Source organism: Bacillus rossius, chromosome 1, assembly GCF_032445375.1.
Source record: "Bacillus rossius redtenbacheri isolate Brsri chromosome 1, Brsri_v3, whole genome shotgun sequence".
NCBI lineage: Eukaryota > Metazoa > Arthropoda > Insecta > Phasmatodea > Bacillidae > Bacillus > Bacillus rossius.
In genome coordinates this window covers 49477653-49492098 of record NC_086330.1, presented here as the reverse complement: position 1 = coordinate 49492098, position 14446 = coordinate 49477653, and the positions used below count along the sequence as shown (strand labels likewise).

The following is a 14446-nucleotide window of genomic DNA, read 5'->3' as shown; positions in this document are numbered from 1 at the left end:
CTTAATTAAATCAGTGCTCCAGGATGAGTGTTCAACGTGTTACGTAAGTACTGTGGGACGTTTACGAGACGTTATGTCGGCGCTTCACGCCCCAACTTAGCTTACCGGCTAATTAGCACGGGGCAGCCAAAAGGCGACATGTGCCACCGAACGTACTAACGAATCAGTCTCTGGGACACGTCTAGGAATCACGTAGAGTCGCCGGAGACACGGGCCTACGTGCCACTATCCCAGTATAATAAGTGTTGTGTAATAGTGAAGTGTTTTTTCGTCAAAGTATAATTTGTCATGTTAGAGTTTACTTGTAACCGCCGCATGGTATCGTGCCACCAAACATACTAACGAATCAGTCCCTGGGACACATCTAGGAAGCACGAAGAGTAGCCGGAGACACGGGCCTACGTGCCGATAGCCCAGTATAATAAATATAGTGTAATAGTGAATTGTTTTGTTCGTCAAGGTTTAATTTGTCTTGTTAGAGTTTATTATGTAACCGCCGCATCGTGTGTAAAAGTACGTCCTTCACGCACATTAAAATCGTGAGCCGCCACTGAGGAAGTGGGCTGCGCGTGTGACTAGTCGATCTGGGACAACCGTTACGGCCAGAACGGGCAGCACTATGTATAGGGCTGTGCCGTAATAAATTCATCAAATATCCTCCAGAAACTTTGTGTTCTTCTTCAGGCGTCCCGAGTGGCCATAACAGCTCGGGGGGCCCTACTGCGTTAACCTCTACCTCTAGCCACAAGGCCGAATCCTCCCTGAGATCTCGAACCCAAACAAAAATCACGTAAAAATCATAGGAGGTAGCGGGGACGGCGTCAAAATGGCGCCCCACGTTAATTTGTTGTAGTGCGGCAGAGGGATATGCCATACCCGGCCGGATCCTTCCGCCGACGTAGCACTCGTTGCCTTGCGTTCGCCTAGTTGCACAAACTACACTTGCTGCGCGCACGAGCGCGTTCGGTGCACCCGCCTTTGCGAGACGTTGATGAGGCATAGCGGTCTATGCGACATAGAGGAGCATTGGCGGTCGGCGTCAATATACACCACCTTGAAATAATGACACAGAAAATGGTATCTAGGGAACAGCGGTTGAAACCGAATGACATTCTTTTCTTGCTCTGAGTATGAAACAAATAATAAACAGTTATTTTATCGATATATGTTGTTATCGTATTCCTTTGTGTTTTTGTTTATGAAGGCTTTAATTTAAAAGTGTTGAGGTTAAATAGTTATCAAAAAATATTATAGTATCGATTTCACTTTTTATAATGGAAACTAAAGGTTCTGAAAAGAAGGAAGCTAAATGCCATGATATTCAATCTGGTTTACAGGCCAGGTGAGGTTTTGTTTTCTATTCGAAGAAAACGTGTGTGGGGGTATATTGGTTTTGAGCTACCTTTTAAAAGTGTAATGCAACTGAAAATATATTTTAGAATGATAAAGTACATCCCAATTATTGTGAAATGATTGAGGGAATGAAGTAGATGGTGTACGCTAGTTTTGCCATTTTATTTTTGTCTCGTCACTTTTTCCGTTTGCAATTTATACTGTCTAAATCAAGTGACATCCAGTTAAGTATTGAGTGATTTATACACTTACGATTGGGTTTCCGCCCGTTGGCAAGAAGTTCACCCCCCCCCCCCCCTACTCGCACAATTTCTAAAGCCTCATTCTAAAGTCCTTTCTCCTTCTCACATCCAGTATCTTTCCCTCAATCCCTTTTCACTTCCGCCCATCCTCACCAGAAATACTTTCCTTCCTCTTTCTGTTTTTCTCCACTTTCTGAATTTCTACTCATGATCCCTCCTCCCTCTATACTCCCCTTTGTTTAACCTGTCTCCCAGCATCCCCTAGCCCCCCTCATCCCTTGTCACCCTAAAAAGCTCCATCACACACTCTACTTTCCTCCTGTGTAGTGTGTCTCACCCCAGCCTCTTCATTATCACAGATGGCCTATGCATCTCACCCTTCGACCCTTCCCTCTACATACCCATTACCGATTTAGTCACTCTACGTTGCACCCTTTCCAGTTACTTAATTTCTATCTATAAGTATGGGTACCAAATTTCCACTGCGTATTCAAGCATTGGGCTCACCAACATAGAATATGCCTTCCCCTATACTCTCCATCCTGTCCCCTTCAGTGTCCTAGCAATCAGTCCCTGCCCTCTTTAACACCTGCTGCACCTGCTTTCCCCAACCTAGGTCACTCTGTAGGGTTACTCCTAGGTACTTGTATTCCCCTACCTTCTGCATCTCTTGCCCCTTCCAACTAAATGTGTTTAACAACTTTTCTTCTCCTCGTGAATCTGACCACCTACGTTTTGTTCATATTTATCCTCATTCCATTTGCCCTCGACCAAGCTTCCAGCTTCTTCCAAGTCTTCCTGCAGTTGTGCCTCTTCCCCCAATTTTTCATCGATCATGCAGCCATCAGCACAGTTTTTTTTATCCAATTGTTCCCCAACATTGTTCATTATGATTAGGAACAGCTAGGCCCCATAACACTCCTCTGCGGTACCCCTGATTTCGCGGCCCCTTCTTCTGACCATTCCATTCCCACCTTCACTGATGTTTCCTATTCCTCAGGAAGTCCCCTTTTCAATTCACCACCTTGCTGTCCTCTGTGAGACTATCAACCTTCTCCATCACCTTCTCGTTTGGTACCTTATTGAACGCCTTCTCAAAATCAATAAAGATTGCATCTTCCTGTTTGCCCATATCCAGTCTCCACCAAGTCCTCCAGCAGTCCAGCCATCTGCATCCTCACAGGAGGAACCTTTCCTTAAGCCATTATACCTCTCATTCATCCATTCCAGATCTCCAATATTTTATACCATATACCTCACTATCAGTTTTTCCATTTTCTGGTTTTGCCTTATCTCCACCCCCCCTTGAAAATAGGCACCACCACTGCCTCCTTCCATTGCCTTGGCAGCTGTCCCTCTTTTATTGACTGTGTGTATAGTACTTGCAAGTATCTACAGACCTCCTTCCGTCCTAATTTGAGGTGGCTGTTTCCTATCCCAACGGGACCAGCCGCTTTCTCCCCCCCCTCTTTAGCCTACCCACCTTCCTTATCACCTCCTCTATCTTTATTTCTAGGCCTCTCTCTCCCCCTGGCTTCTCACCCTGTGCTCCATACCATACCTCTCCCTCCATGAAAATAGATATTGCTCCTGTAGTAATTTTACCTTTTTTTAGATCCCCCACACACTCCTGCCCGTCTCTCCTCATTACTGGTAGCCCCTCTTCCGCCCAATTCCCTCTACCCCCTTCATCAATCAGCCTTTCCATGTAGGCATCCCTTGCCTCCTTTGTCTTTTTCTCCACTTCCTTTCCCAGCTCCTTCATATCTTCTTTTAGCCCTTCCCCTCCTAGCTTCTTGGCCCTAGCATGCAGCCTCCTGCATCTCCACTTGATGGCCCTTATCTCCCCCCCCATAGTACAGAGGGTCACTCCCTTTTGCAATTCTTTTATCCTGCACAAAAGCTCCACCATCCGTCCCAGTATGTTTCTGAAGGCTGCCCATTTTTCGTCTTAATCCCTCAATCTTTACCCACTTGTAATACTCTTCCATTAAGAATGCCTCCGCTCCTGCTCTGTCTGCTCTACGGCTCTACCCCACACTTTCACCACTTTCTCTAGCTTTTCCTCTACATCCCGCCAACCCATCCCAATCTCCACCACCAGTATTCTGTGGTTGCTGATCCCCACCATCACCATACTGCCTACCACCGCCTCCACCGGTCTCACTAGCACCACATCCAGCAGGTTTCCACTCTCCTCTTCACCATTACCCTTTCGGGTGTGCTCCTCCACCACCTGCCCCTATCACAATTTACCAGCTGGGATGCCCATCATTGCTCTTTCTCCCCCATTTCCGGTCCCTGTTCCCACACCATCCCTGGCATGTTAAAATTGCCTGCCACTATCACCCACCTATCCTTCCCTAGCATGTCCACCCTGTTTTTTACTGCCTCGATGGCTTCATATCCTTGCCCTTGGGGGGGTCTGTACGGATTCGTAATTCCAATGATTCTGCATTCTTCCCCAACCATCCAACCTTTTCAATCAGTCCCTAACTGTACACAAACCATTATCCCTCCCCCATTTATGTTTCTGTCCCTTCTAAATATCTCATAATTAGCCCTTCACATTTCCCCATCCGCAATTTCTTCGTCCAACCACGTCTCAATCGCTACAACAACATGTCAACCTTTCTGTATATAGTTCTACAATTTATTTGTGTTACCTTCACAAAGTTGTATTTTCCCCTTCGTGACTCAGTTCCGGTCCACCATTACGTGTTCCTTTCCCGCGTAATCCTTTCTTTATCAGCCGCTCTTCTGCCCTATTCATCTTCTCTACCCCATATCCTATTCTCTCCCACCAATCCGTCTCATTACTAACGTTCCCCCCTGCCTCCTCCTATTTACTCACCTCCAACTATACTCCTATCTTTTTCCTGCCTGCATCCTCCCCCCCCTCCCTGCCAGTTTCCCTGCCCTGCACTTCTTGATCTCAGCCCCTCCTCGAGCACCTGTGTTAATATTCCCACACCTTCTCTGTTTAGATGAACCTGGTCTCTATCCATATGCCACCTACTTATCTTGCTCCTGGCACTCACAAAATCTGCTCCCCACATCTGGCATTGTCTCATGATGACGTTCCGCAGCCTTTAGTTTTCCCAAATTGATTTCCCTTCTGGGTAACACCCTACTCACTACAATGGTCCCACTCGTTTGTCGCCTGATTTCATGTAGCATTTCTCTCATATCATTTTCAAATTTTTGTGGTCCTCTAACCCTGTTGAGGTCATTTGTACTCACATGCACCACCACCATTCACACCTTCCAGATTGCACTCCTTTACCCTTCCCTGTACATCCACATTTGTCTCTCCACTTCTGACTGCCTTGTAGGCCCCATGAACCTTCACGTACTGGAGCATTAAGTCCCTGAACAATGCTACTGTCTCCCTGCCAGTTCCGTTCCCTTGTACTCTGTCGTTATCTTTCCGCTTGTCTACACTCCCCTTACTATCCACCTCAACCCAACGTTCCTTCCACTTTATCGCAAACTCTGCTTAGTATTTCTGTTTTCTACCCTTCCTTTCTGACTAATGCTGTTTTTCGCGCTGCCCCCACCCTCCCTTCGCCTATGCTTCCATACCTTCACTTCCTCATCTAAAGTGTAATTTAGTCTATTCAATCTGCTGATCTCTTCCTGTAGCCTCCTCACCGTATCAGAATGCTCCCTCAACATAGCATTTTCTCTCATTTTACTCACCTTCAACTCTGCTATTAACTGGTTTATTTTATTTTGTAGGTTGCCATCCTTGTCTGCTCGTCCCACAACCTCCCCATCTGTTTCCTTTCCTCGGACACCTACTCTTTGCTCCTCTGTATACCTGCCCTCTGTTTCAGCTAGGGCCCTTTTTAGGTTCTCGACTTCCTCATCTAGTTCATTAAGTCTGTCTATTACTTTTCTATCTGTCCTATACTATTCTAACCTTCTCAATATGCCATTTTCTTTCTGCTCCACATGCGGTAAGATTTCCTCTCTCCATTTCTTTCCCTTAGCTTCCTCCTTTTTCCACATCTACCCTTTTTTAACTAATGTCTCAAGAACATATTCCACAACCATTCCCTCCCCTGGTTTACACCAGACTGCCCTGACTCCCTTCCCATCACCTGCAATTGTCTCCCCCCATCCTTCGCACATCTGCATTTGACCTACCTCCTTTGTTAAGCCACTCTTCTTGCAAACCCACACTTCATTCTCGAAACCTTATACCCCCTCTGTCACACCTCCAAAGCAAAGTGAAACAACTCATCACACATATTACATTGGATGCCACCATCCCTCTTCCTCCACACTTTCCTGCAACCCTTACATTTCACCCTCCCACACATCCCTACCCTAGTCGCCACGTGCTTGCCACCGAGCTTTGCCCTTCACGCACTTACACTCCTTAGCTAACCTTGGAAAATATTTTAAGGACCCCTCCTACCTGGGCACACATACGGTGTGCAGAGCTTCAGAAAAAAACCATGAGATTTGAAAATGACGGTTAAAGTCAAGGATGGGCAGGGAGGGGACATGGCCTCCCTTTAAAGAAACTCATCCACCAGCTTAAAATAACAAATATATGGCTTAATTTATGGCCACTGAATATGAAAAATTATATAGTAAGTAGCCTTCTCTTTGAATGCATATTAGGACACAATCATAAGCATTTGAAAATAGTGTAAGGTTGTACAATTCATAAGTATCACGTTTTATTTAAAAATTTCACGTTTTGAAAAAAAGCACTTGAATGTCATCAGGTAGCCAAAATTGTGTATTGAAGCATCATATTTTGAAAACTTCTGGAGGAGGAACACCGAACCAGCCGCTTTTGTGTGTATGAGGGGGCCTTACCACTCCCCTCAGACCCCAAAAACAGGCCTATCAAAAAATTATTATTGTTACAGCTATATTTGCCCTCCCTCTCCCAAAAATCTTGGCTACATCCATGCAAGTGGAGACTGTTTTACAAAAATAATTTTAAGAGTATTCTGAGGGTGGATGAGTAGTTCTGTTTTCATATTTTATTTTTAAAATGTATTTTTAGATGAAAATGTTTTAAACACGTGTTCTTAGAATCATTTTTTGGCATGAAACTCCCGGTGCACATTCTTGAAAGAACCCAAGGGACTTAAAGTACACTTTTATCTTCATTGCTCCACCTTAAATTGTTAAGGTTACTGCTCAAATCTCATAGTTGCTCCTTGTACGAGGTGAAAACTGTGTGCCAGTTCACAGCCTCGCACTTGGAGGCAATTTTTGTGTATACTTCAGTCATTTATAATTAGGGTTGCCATATTTTTTCACGGACCAACCGGGACAGTTCTATCTTTTTTACTTTAGGTTTTAGGGATGTCGGTTTCGGGGGGGAGGGGGTTATGAAAACAGTAATGTAAAAAACACTTAAAATATAGAATAAATAATCTTTGTTATTTTATTCATAATGGTACACAAACATGATATTTTTACAAAACAAAACAGGTTTCTACTTGTTGTACCACTCGTATTTTTCACTTGGCGACTACCGCGAGATTCCGTTAGTGCTCGGTACATGTCGGGCAGTTTCGTAAGTGGTAGGTATATTTTGGCGCTGCTAGAGTGGGGAAACATATTGACAATGACAATCACGCGAAGGCGGGATGCATATTGGTTGATTCAAGGTTACATCGACTGCAGGCTTCGCCTCCAACGGACTTCTCTGCTGCCGACTTCTGTAAATTTGTATTACTGTGTTACTTACCAAACTGTTACTGATCACACAAGAGCAGATTAATCATTCTCTTATCTAATAATTTTGCTCAATTGTTTCCAAGAAACTGTGCCCTGAATCTAAACCGGGACAATTTCAACAACCGGGTGGGACACCGGGACAACCCTGAAATATCCGGGACTGTCCCGGCGAAACCGGGACGTATGGCAAGTCTATTTATAATGGTAGAGAAGTGTCCTTCAGTGACTCCTGGTTGCATACTTTGTTAGGCTTTCGTGCACTTCAAGCATATCCTGTGGGCTAGCTCACACTTGTCATTCATCCCTTTACGCTATACTTCTATTCCTGATAAACAGTGACTGTTGATTTCAGTAACATTATTTCTGATGTGTGAGTAAGGCCAATAAAAAAAAAGCAGCCAGCTTTATAGATTTACGTACCCTCAGTGTGAGCAAAGCAAACCTGAATACCATACCTGCCTGTTTGCTTTGTATTCTTCTACATGTGATTATTTAATTTTTGTAAATAAGTCCTGTTTTATTATTTTAGCTTTATCTCTGTACATTGAAAAAACAAATGTTTGAAGCTTGATGGGGCTCAAAACTTTGAGAAGGGGTAGATTTTTGGTTTTAGTTTAAAAATTATGTTTTGGTAATATGTTTCACTTCAGTTTCAGTTAAATTAAGACAAAAAGCTTCAAAAAGCCCTGTTCTCATGTTGAGATTGTGGATATGAATAATGTAAAAAATAATAAAGACTAGTGTATTTGGGAGGTAATAGCTCCCTGAGAGCCTGCCCAGCGAATGCACAGTGAAGTGGCCCAGAATAAACACTAAAACAGTTCTATTAAGAGGCTGCCTAATCAGGGGTGTATATGTGTTGGTTAGGCGGGATGATAAGTTCGACGCTCGCTGGTGCTTCTAGCGCGAGTATCGCCTCTAATTGCAAGGCTGTGGACTGGCGCACAGTCTTCTCGTCGTGCATAGGGCAACTATGAAATTTGAGCTGTGACTACAACAATATATGGCGGAGAAATGGAAAAAAAAAAAAAAAATTTGTTACCCATGACTCTTGATACTTTCCAAGAATCTGTACCTGGTGTTCCGTGCCTAAAAGTTATTCTGATACAAAACGTTTTTAGCCATTTTCACTCTTCTAAAAATACATTTAAAAAAAATAAAGACGAAAACAGAACTACTTGTCCGCTCGTGGCGTATTCTTAAATGCTTTTGTAAACAGGCATCATGATGATATTTTGAGCAGTTTTGAAATTGCGTGGTTTCTTCTGAAACACTGTACATCATATGTGTGCCCAGGTAGGCGGACCCTTAAAGTGCAATCACCAATGTAATCAAAAATGGTACATGTAAAAAATAAACTAACAAAAATCTATGAACAAGTAAACAGTGTCGTATTGATGACCAAAAAATCTTTTTTTACCTATTTATTTGTTATAAATATACATAAAAATGTATGTACATGATAATTTATAATTTTGTAGACAGGCAAAGGGATCATACTAAATGTAAAAAAAAAAAAGAAGCTGGGCTTTCAAAACTGTTTGTTTGAAATTTACCAACTAAAAAAAAAATACAAAATCAAATCTTCACATATATACCAAAGTTTCCATTTTCAGGAGCTTTGCTGCATTATTTCAAGGTGTTTATGTATTAGCAGTGTTTATTGTGTTCTTTTGATTGCTCATTGGACCGAACATAGTCATGTGTTGTTTTCTAGTGGCAGTATGAATTGGTGGCTGGTGTTTGGTGTCTTGCTGTTGTTGACGGGCTGGACGAGGCTACACAAAGTTGCTGAGCCAGATCACGTGTGGTACGTCATGTGTGGTGTTTGTTTTTGAGTATTATGTACTTCTCATGTGAGGTTTGTTTTACTTGCCGTTTATTTTGCTCCCGAGGAGTTGTAAGATATAGGAGCAAATAAACCAAGGTCAGTATGAGTTGGCAACTCTCATGTGGGTGAAGAGAACAACTTGAGGAATTTATTTTTGAACCTGGCACAAAAGCAGTTATCTTGTAAAATACAATTACAAATAAAGGTTCATCTGAAGGTGGAATTGCTTTGGCAATACCTAATGTAATACATACTATCATGTCACAAATGTTGAGAGCTTAATGAAAATATTTTTTTTTTGAGCTTGTAACGGTTCGTTACATACACAAATAAAAAGATTTAAAGCGTCGATTGTAGTTTTTGTTTTATTCTTTCCAATTAGAATGCACAGACGAATCCAAACACTTTCAAAAGAGGTTACTCACTCATTCCACATACATCTGCCCGTCGAAAAATGCTGGTAGCTCGCGCGATGAGAATTAACGAAAAAAATAGCATAGATTAAGTCCTTCAGTAATGTTTTACTGCAAGTACACGAAGATGGTGCGACCTCGAACAGGGCCGCACCCAGCGAAAAAACGAATTTCGCCACGAGCCAAAACGCCGACATAGGTGATCAAAATTTCTAAATACTGTCCGAACGAAATATAAAGAAAATTAGGTTAATTTAATAATAGGCCTGGCTCCGACCACCAACGTGAAATTATCTCTTCAAAATACTTCTACATCATCTGCGAGAAGCCACCGAACGCGACCTACTCGTCCAGCGTTCGACAGACGACTGGTGAAGTCTTGTCACCGTCTCCTCCACGCAGGGAGTAGACGTCACATGACCTCACCGACCAATCACACGCACGCTTCATTCACGCTTACAGATACAAGCCAATCACAGAACAAATTACAATACATGGAAAAACCTTGTACACACACAACTCTGGGCTTCCCCTGATCTATCTCTTTTCAATTTCACATCGAAATCGGGGACTCCCATTCTCGTTCTCTCTCCCACACCGTGAGAGAGCAGTTATCACTCAGTTCCCACGCAGGGGGGAAATTACCGTCTTTATCTCGGTTGGCGGGGAAGTACTGTTTCTTTCTCACTCACACTTACAGGCCTCTCATGCCTCTCTTTCTATCCATGAATCATTCCACACGTTAATGAACACTACAAACAGCAATTATAATACAAATTACTTTACAAAATTAAAATCATTTAGAAATAACCTGAAAAAGTAGGCCTAAACAGGTAAAATTCTAGTACAGCGGCTCATTTGTGAATAATTACATAAAAAATAGTAATGATTAAAAATGTCTAATAAAATACAAAATACCTTCTTAAAACACAGAGCACGTGCAAATAACATATATTAATATTCATAACGTCTGGTTCTACTGTCTTATAACATACACACCACTCTAAAAACATTGACTTATTTATATTTACCTATACCAAAAGAAGTTTAAAAGAAAATTATTTATCTTGGAGGGCAGGGTTCTGCAATGCTACAAGCTTGAACATATGTTTGTATGCTTCACATAACCTGTAATAATTAAATACACAAAAATAAATACTTTATACACAAAAATGATCAAAATTAATATTTGATGTTGATTTTTTATTGTAACAAGATAAATAATATATCCACTGTCCTAAAAATCACAATACACTGAACATTACAAACAATGCAGAAGTAGGTGATCGTGCCAAAAAAATCAGCAGACCACTGCCCTCTTGACTCTTCCTCAAGAGGTGAAGCTTCAAGTGCATGACCCACTTGACCTGAGAGCATTTTACCTTCACCAGTAGAAAGTCCACCCGCCATAATCATTTCCGGCAAGTGTAAAATGTGCAAGGATGCCCGGAGAGTTCAAAAGTCAAAAAGAGACTGAGAGTAAACCTATTTAAGTTTCACAGGGTTCCAAACAAAAAATTAAAATTAGTATTTTTTAATTCTTTGTTTATATGCATGTATGCATGCATTGATTGAAGTTACGTAAACATAAATTTATGTTTATTTTTTCGATTGTGTTGGTGTGAATGTTTCTTGTGGAATTTTTTCATGGTTGTATTTCATTTATTCAGTTATTTGTTATTTTTATTTCAATTCAAGAACACTTTACAGCAGGGTTTCCCAACCGTTTGTATGCGTACCACTAGTGGTACATGGCAATGTTTCAGGTGGAACGCGATCAAATGCTGACATATTGATATATTGTCGGGAGCATGTACATGGCAAGTCTAGGTTTTTGACATGAGCAATACCTGAGCGTGTCAGGGTGATTGTGTGCGCTGGTGCGCATAATGGACAAGCAGCAACAAATTTACCACCAAAAATAGCAGTTGTTTATGAATCTGGATTTTTGGACTAAATTTGTAATAATTGCCAAAAATTGTTTGTAATGTTGTTCTATTTGGATTAATGTAAATAATTGTTTGTTTTCAGAGTTATTTATTACAAATAAAACTGCCATATTGCAAAACACTTTGTTGGGAACCCCTGTCTTATAGTATACGTTTAAAAACCAAACTATTGAAATATTCAGTATATTATGTTGTTAATACAGCATACAGAAAATTTCTCAGACTTTAATTTCCAAAATGCAGTAGAATATAAGTAAAATCAATCTAACATCAATCTTCACATAAATAATAAATGATATAGAGCTGAAATATCATTTGACGATTTATAATTTGATTTTACGTTACTGACAAATCTTAAGCTATTTATTTTCTTTAAAAGTTTTTTCTTTCAATTTATTCAAATTGATAGAAAAATCAATGTGAATGTGCTGCAGTTGAGAGGTTACAGACTGGCTAGTGGCTTTCCTGGTAAATGGCTTGCTGCTGGTAGTACCCTCGGTTCAGTACCACATTGTGAGCCTGTAGCGCAACTTAATTCAGCCATTTCCTGTGGGAATACCCACTGGTTCAGCGTGAGGTTGCACAATGCAGTTCTGCTGTGGTCACTCCCGTACTGCCAACACCTTCCACAGTCCCATATACTTATGGTTCCGTCCCACACACAAACTGTGGGTATTTAATTACCTGAAGGCTTTACTTGTACTGTGCATTTAATGTTTTGTCTCACATTTTGTCAACATATGTTGACTAAATATTATCTAATAGTGGTAAAACTTCAAGCAAATGATCACAGTGCTGCCAATTACTATGTATTTTCCGTGATAATTACCGTTTTGAACATCCAGTTACAGAACAACAAAGTGGAATTATTTATTATGTAAACAGAGGAACACAGAGTTTGGTAAGAAGGTAAATATTTTGTAAAGAACTTCAAATAAATATTATTCCTACCTGGAACTTATTTTACCTTTTCTAAAATAAAATTCCATCCTAACCTGTGTTTTTTTAAATTATTTAATGAATGTATCAGCTTGTTACTGTATAGGAGTTGATGTTAATTGTTTCATGGAAGATAGTTTTTGTTGTGAAATTTGTAGTTTTTAGAAATTAATACTTCTTATTCTAGGTTCTTGTGTTCAGTGTTTGTGTTACCTACTTTTTAACGCTGCCGTGGAAAGGGGAAGAGTTGGAGAGATAGCCATGAGTGATTGCTCGATGGTGCGATACACAAATATTGCTCGATGGTTCGGGGTTACTAATGGCAGCAACATCATATACTTTCAAATACTTTTGTAAACATTTACATATTTTTATGTTAAATAATAAAAACGTGAAGAGTAGAAATACCAGTAACTCCGTCGCCTGAGAGTCAGTTCCTGTATTCATCTTCGTCATACCATATCTTAGAACAGATTGCTTCGACAACACAGAAGTCAAACAAAAATCGAAGGGCTCAATACACAAATAAAACTCAAAAAAATTCAGAAAAAAAAATCTTCTGTAAATAACCCTACTGCACATCAGAAAGCAGTAGAAAAATATCAAGAATCACTTTCTGAATTAAACCGAAAAATTTTGGCCAAGTATCAACACATATATACAGAATTAACAGAAGAAACCTGAAAACTTCATATGCCACCAGTTATGATGACAGCAATCATCTCTCACAGTAGGATCAATGTCTGACCGATGTCATGACTGCTTGACAAAAATGTTTACTGGCGAGAGATAAAAGTAGCACGGTTTTTATATTAAGTAGACATTAACTGAGAACATAAAGCTTCCATGAAGTGTTGCAGGTGTTAAAGATCAAAATTTCCAGTTTTTCAAGTACATTTCCTACAGATGTCAACCCATTCAGTGATGTTCCTTATATTACATATACATCAACTGAGAACGAGGTTATCCAAAAATCAACTCCTAAGGGTGGTTTAGCCTGTGCAATGCCGGGTACTTCATCCAGTAATATATAAAATAAATAGTAATAATGGTAATCTCTTAAAAGTTATGGATAAAAACTCTTTGTATCAAAGGAGGTCAGTTTCATATATCTCATGAGTTATTATTTTCATTTACATACTTATGATGCATTTTTTCATTTGATGTTCAGTAAGAAGGCTTTGATTCTAGTCCGAAGCATTTTTTTATATACGTATATCTGAAACAGGTTGCAAGGCATTGATGCAACTTTAACATTATGCATGTGTGACATAAATCCTGGCTCTGTGGTATTTGCATTTAGTATCTGGCATGAATTTTATGCCTATAGGTAGATAATTTTGGAGGGTTTGCATTCTTGTCTCTTTTCCTTAATATAATTGTACTTTTTAAAATTAATTTATTAAACTAATTTTTAAAGCACACAAAATGAAGCAAATTGCATTGACTTGTGATAATTCAGCTCTTAAACACAGTATGGTACACAGTACTTCAGATAAATTGTGTTAGTTTTTACTGGGCTAAGTACAGTTTTCACGTCTTTTTCTATGAAATGCAAAAATTTCCGAGATATGTATTTCCTCTGTTTCAGCTGGGATGAAACTCATTTTGGAAAAATGGGAAGTTGGTACATAAATCGAACATTCTTTTTTGATGTTCACCCACCTCTTGGAAAGGTAAAAAAAATTTTTATAGTTATCATTTACAGCTATTGTAACAGAATTGAGGGTTAAAAATACCTCCATTTGGTGATCAATGACAGACACTCGTAGTTACAGAAATTTTACTATAAACAGTGGATAACTAAACTAAACTTTACTTCTAGACATAATTGCCATATACATTGAGGCACTTGTCATAATGTTTAAAAAATTTGGAAATATTTTCTTAAAAAAAATATGCCACCTAGGTACAAAGTTATTCTGTAGCAGCATGCAAAGCACATTGTCATCATGAAGCATTGCGACATAAGCCACTGTTTCATAAGCCTGAAGAAGTGGTGGTCTT

The 14446-nt window shown here is 40.1% G+C and overlaps 1 protein-coding gene across 1 annotated transcript in view; it reads left to right on the top strand.

The window, feature by feature from the left end:
• Window positions 1-1160: 1160 nt before the first annotated feature.
• Window positions 1161-14446, top strand: part of LOC134535780 (protein O-mannosyl-transferase 2) — a 70218-nt gene continuing 56932 nt past the window's right edge. Inside the window, exons 1-3 of the mRNA XM_063375042.1 lie at window positions 1161-1342; window positions 9025-9117; window positions 14031-14115. Of these exons, the coding sequence (XP_063231112.1) occupies window positions 1275-1342; window positions 9025-9117; window positions 14031-14115 (246 nt within the window). The 5' untranslated portion in view covers window positions 1161-1274. The remainder of the gene's footprint in view (window positions 1343-9024; window positions 9118-14030; window positions 14116-14446) is intronic.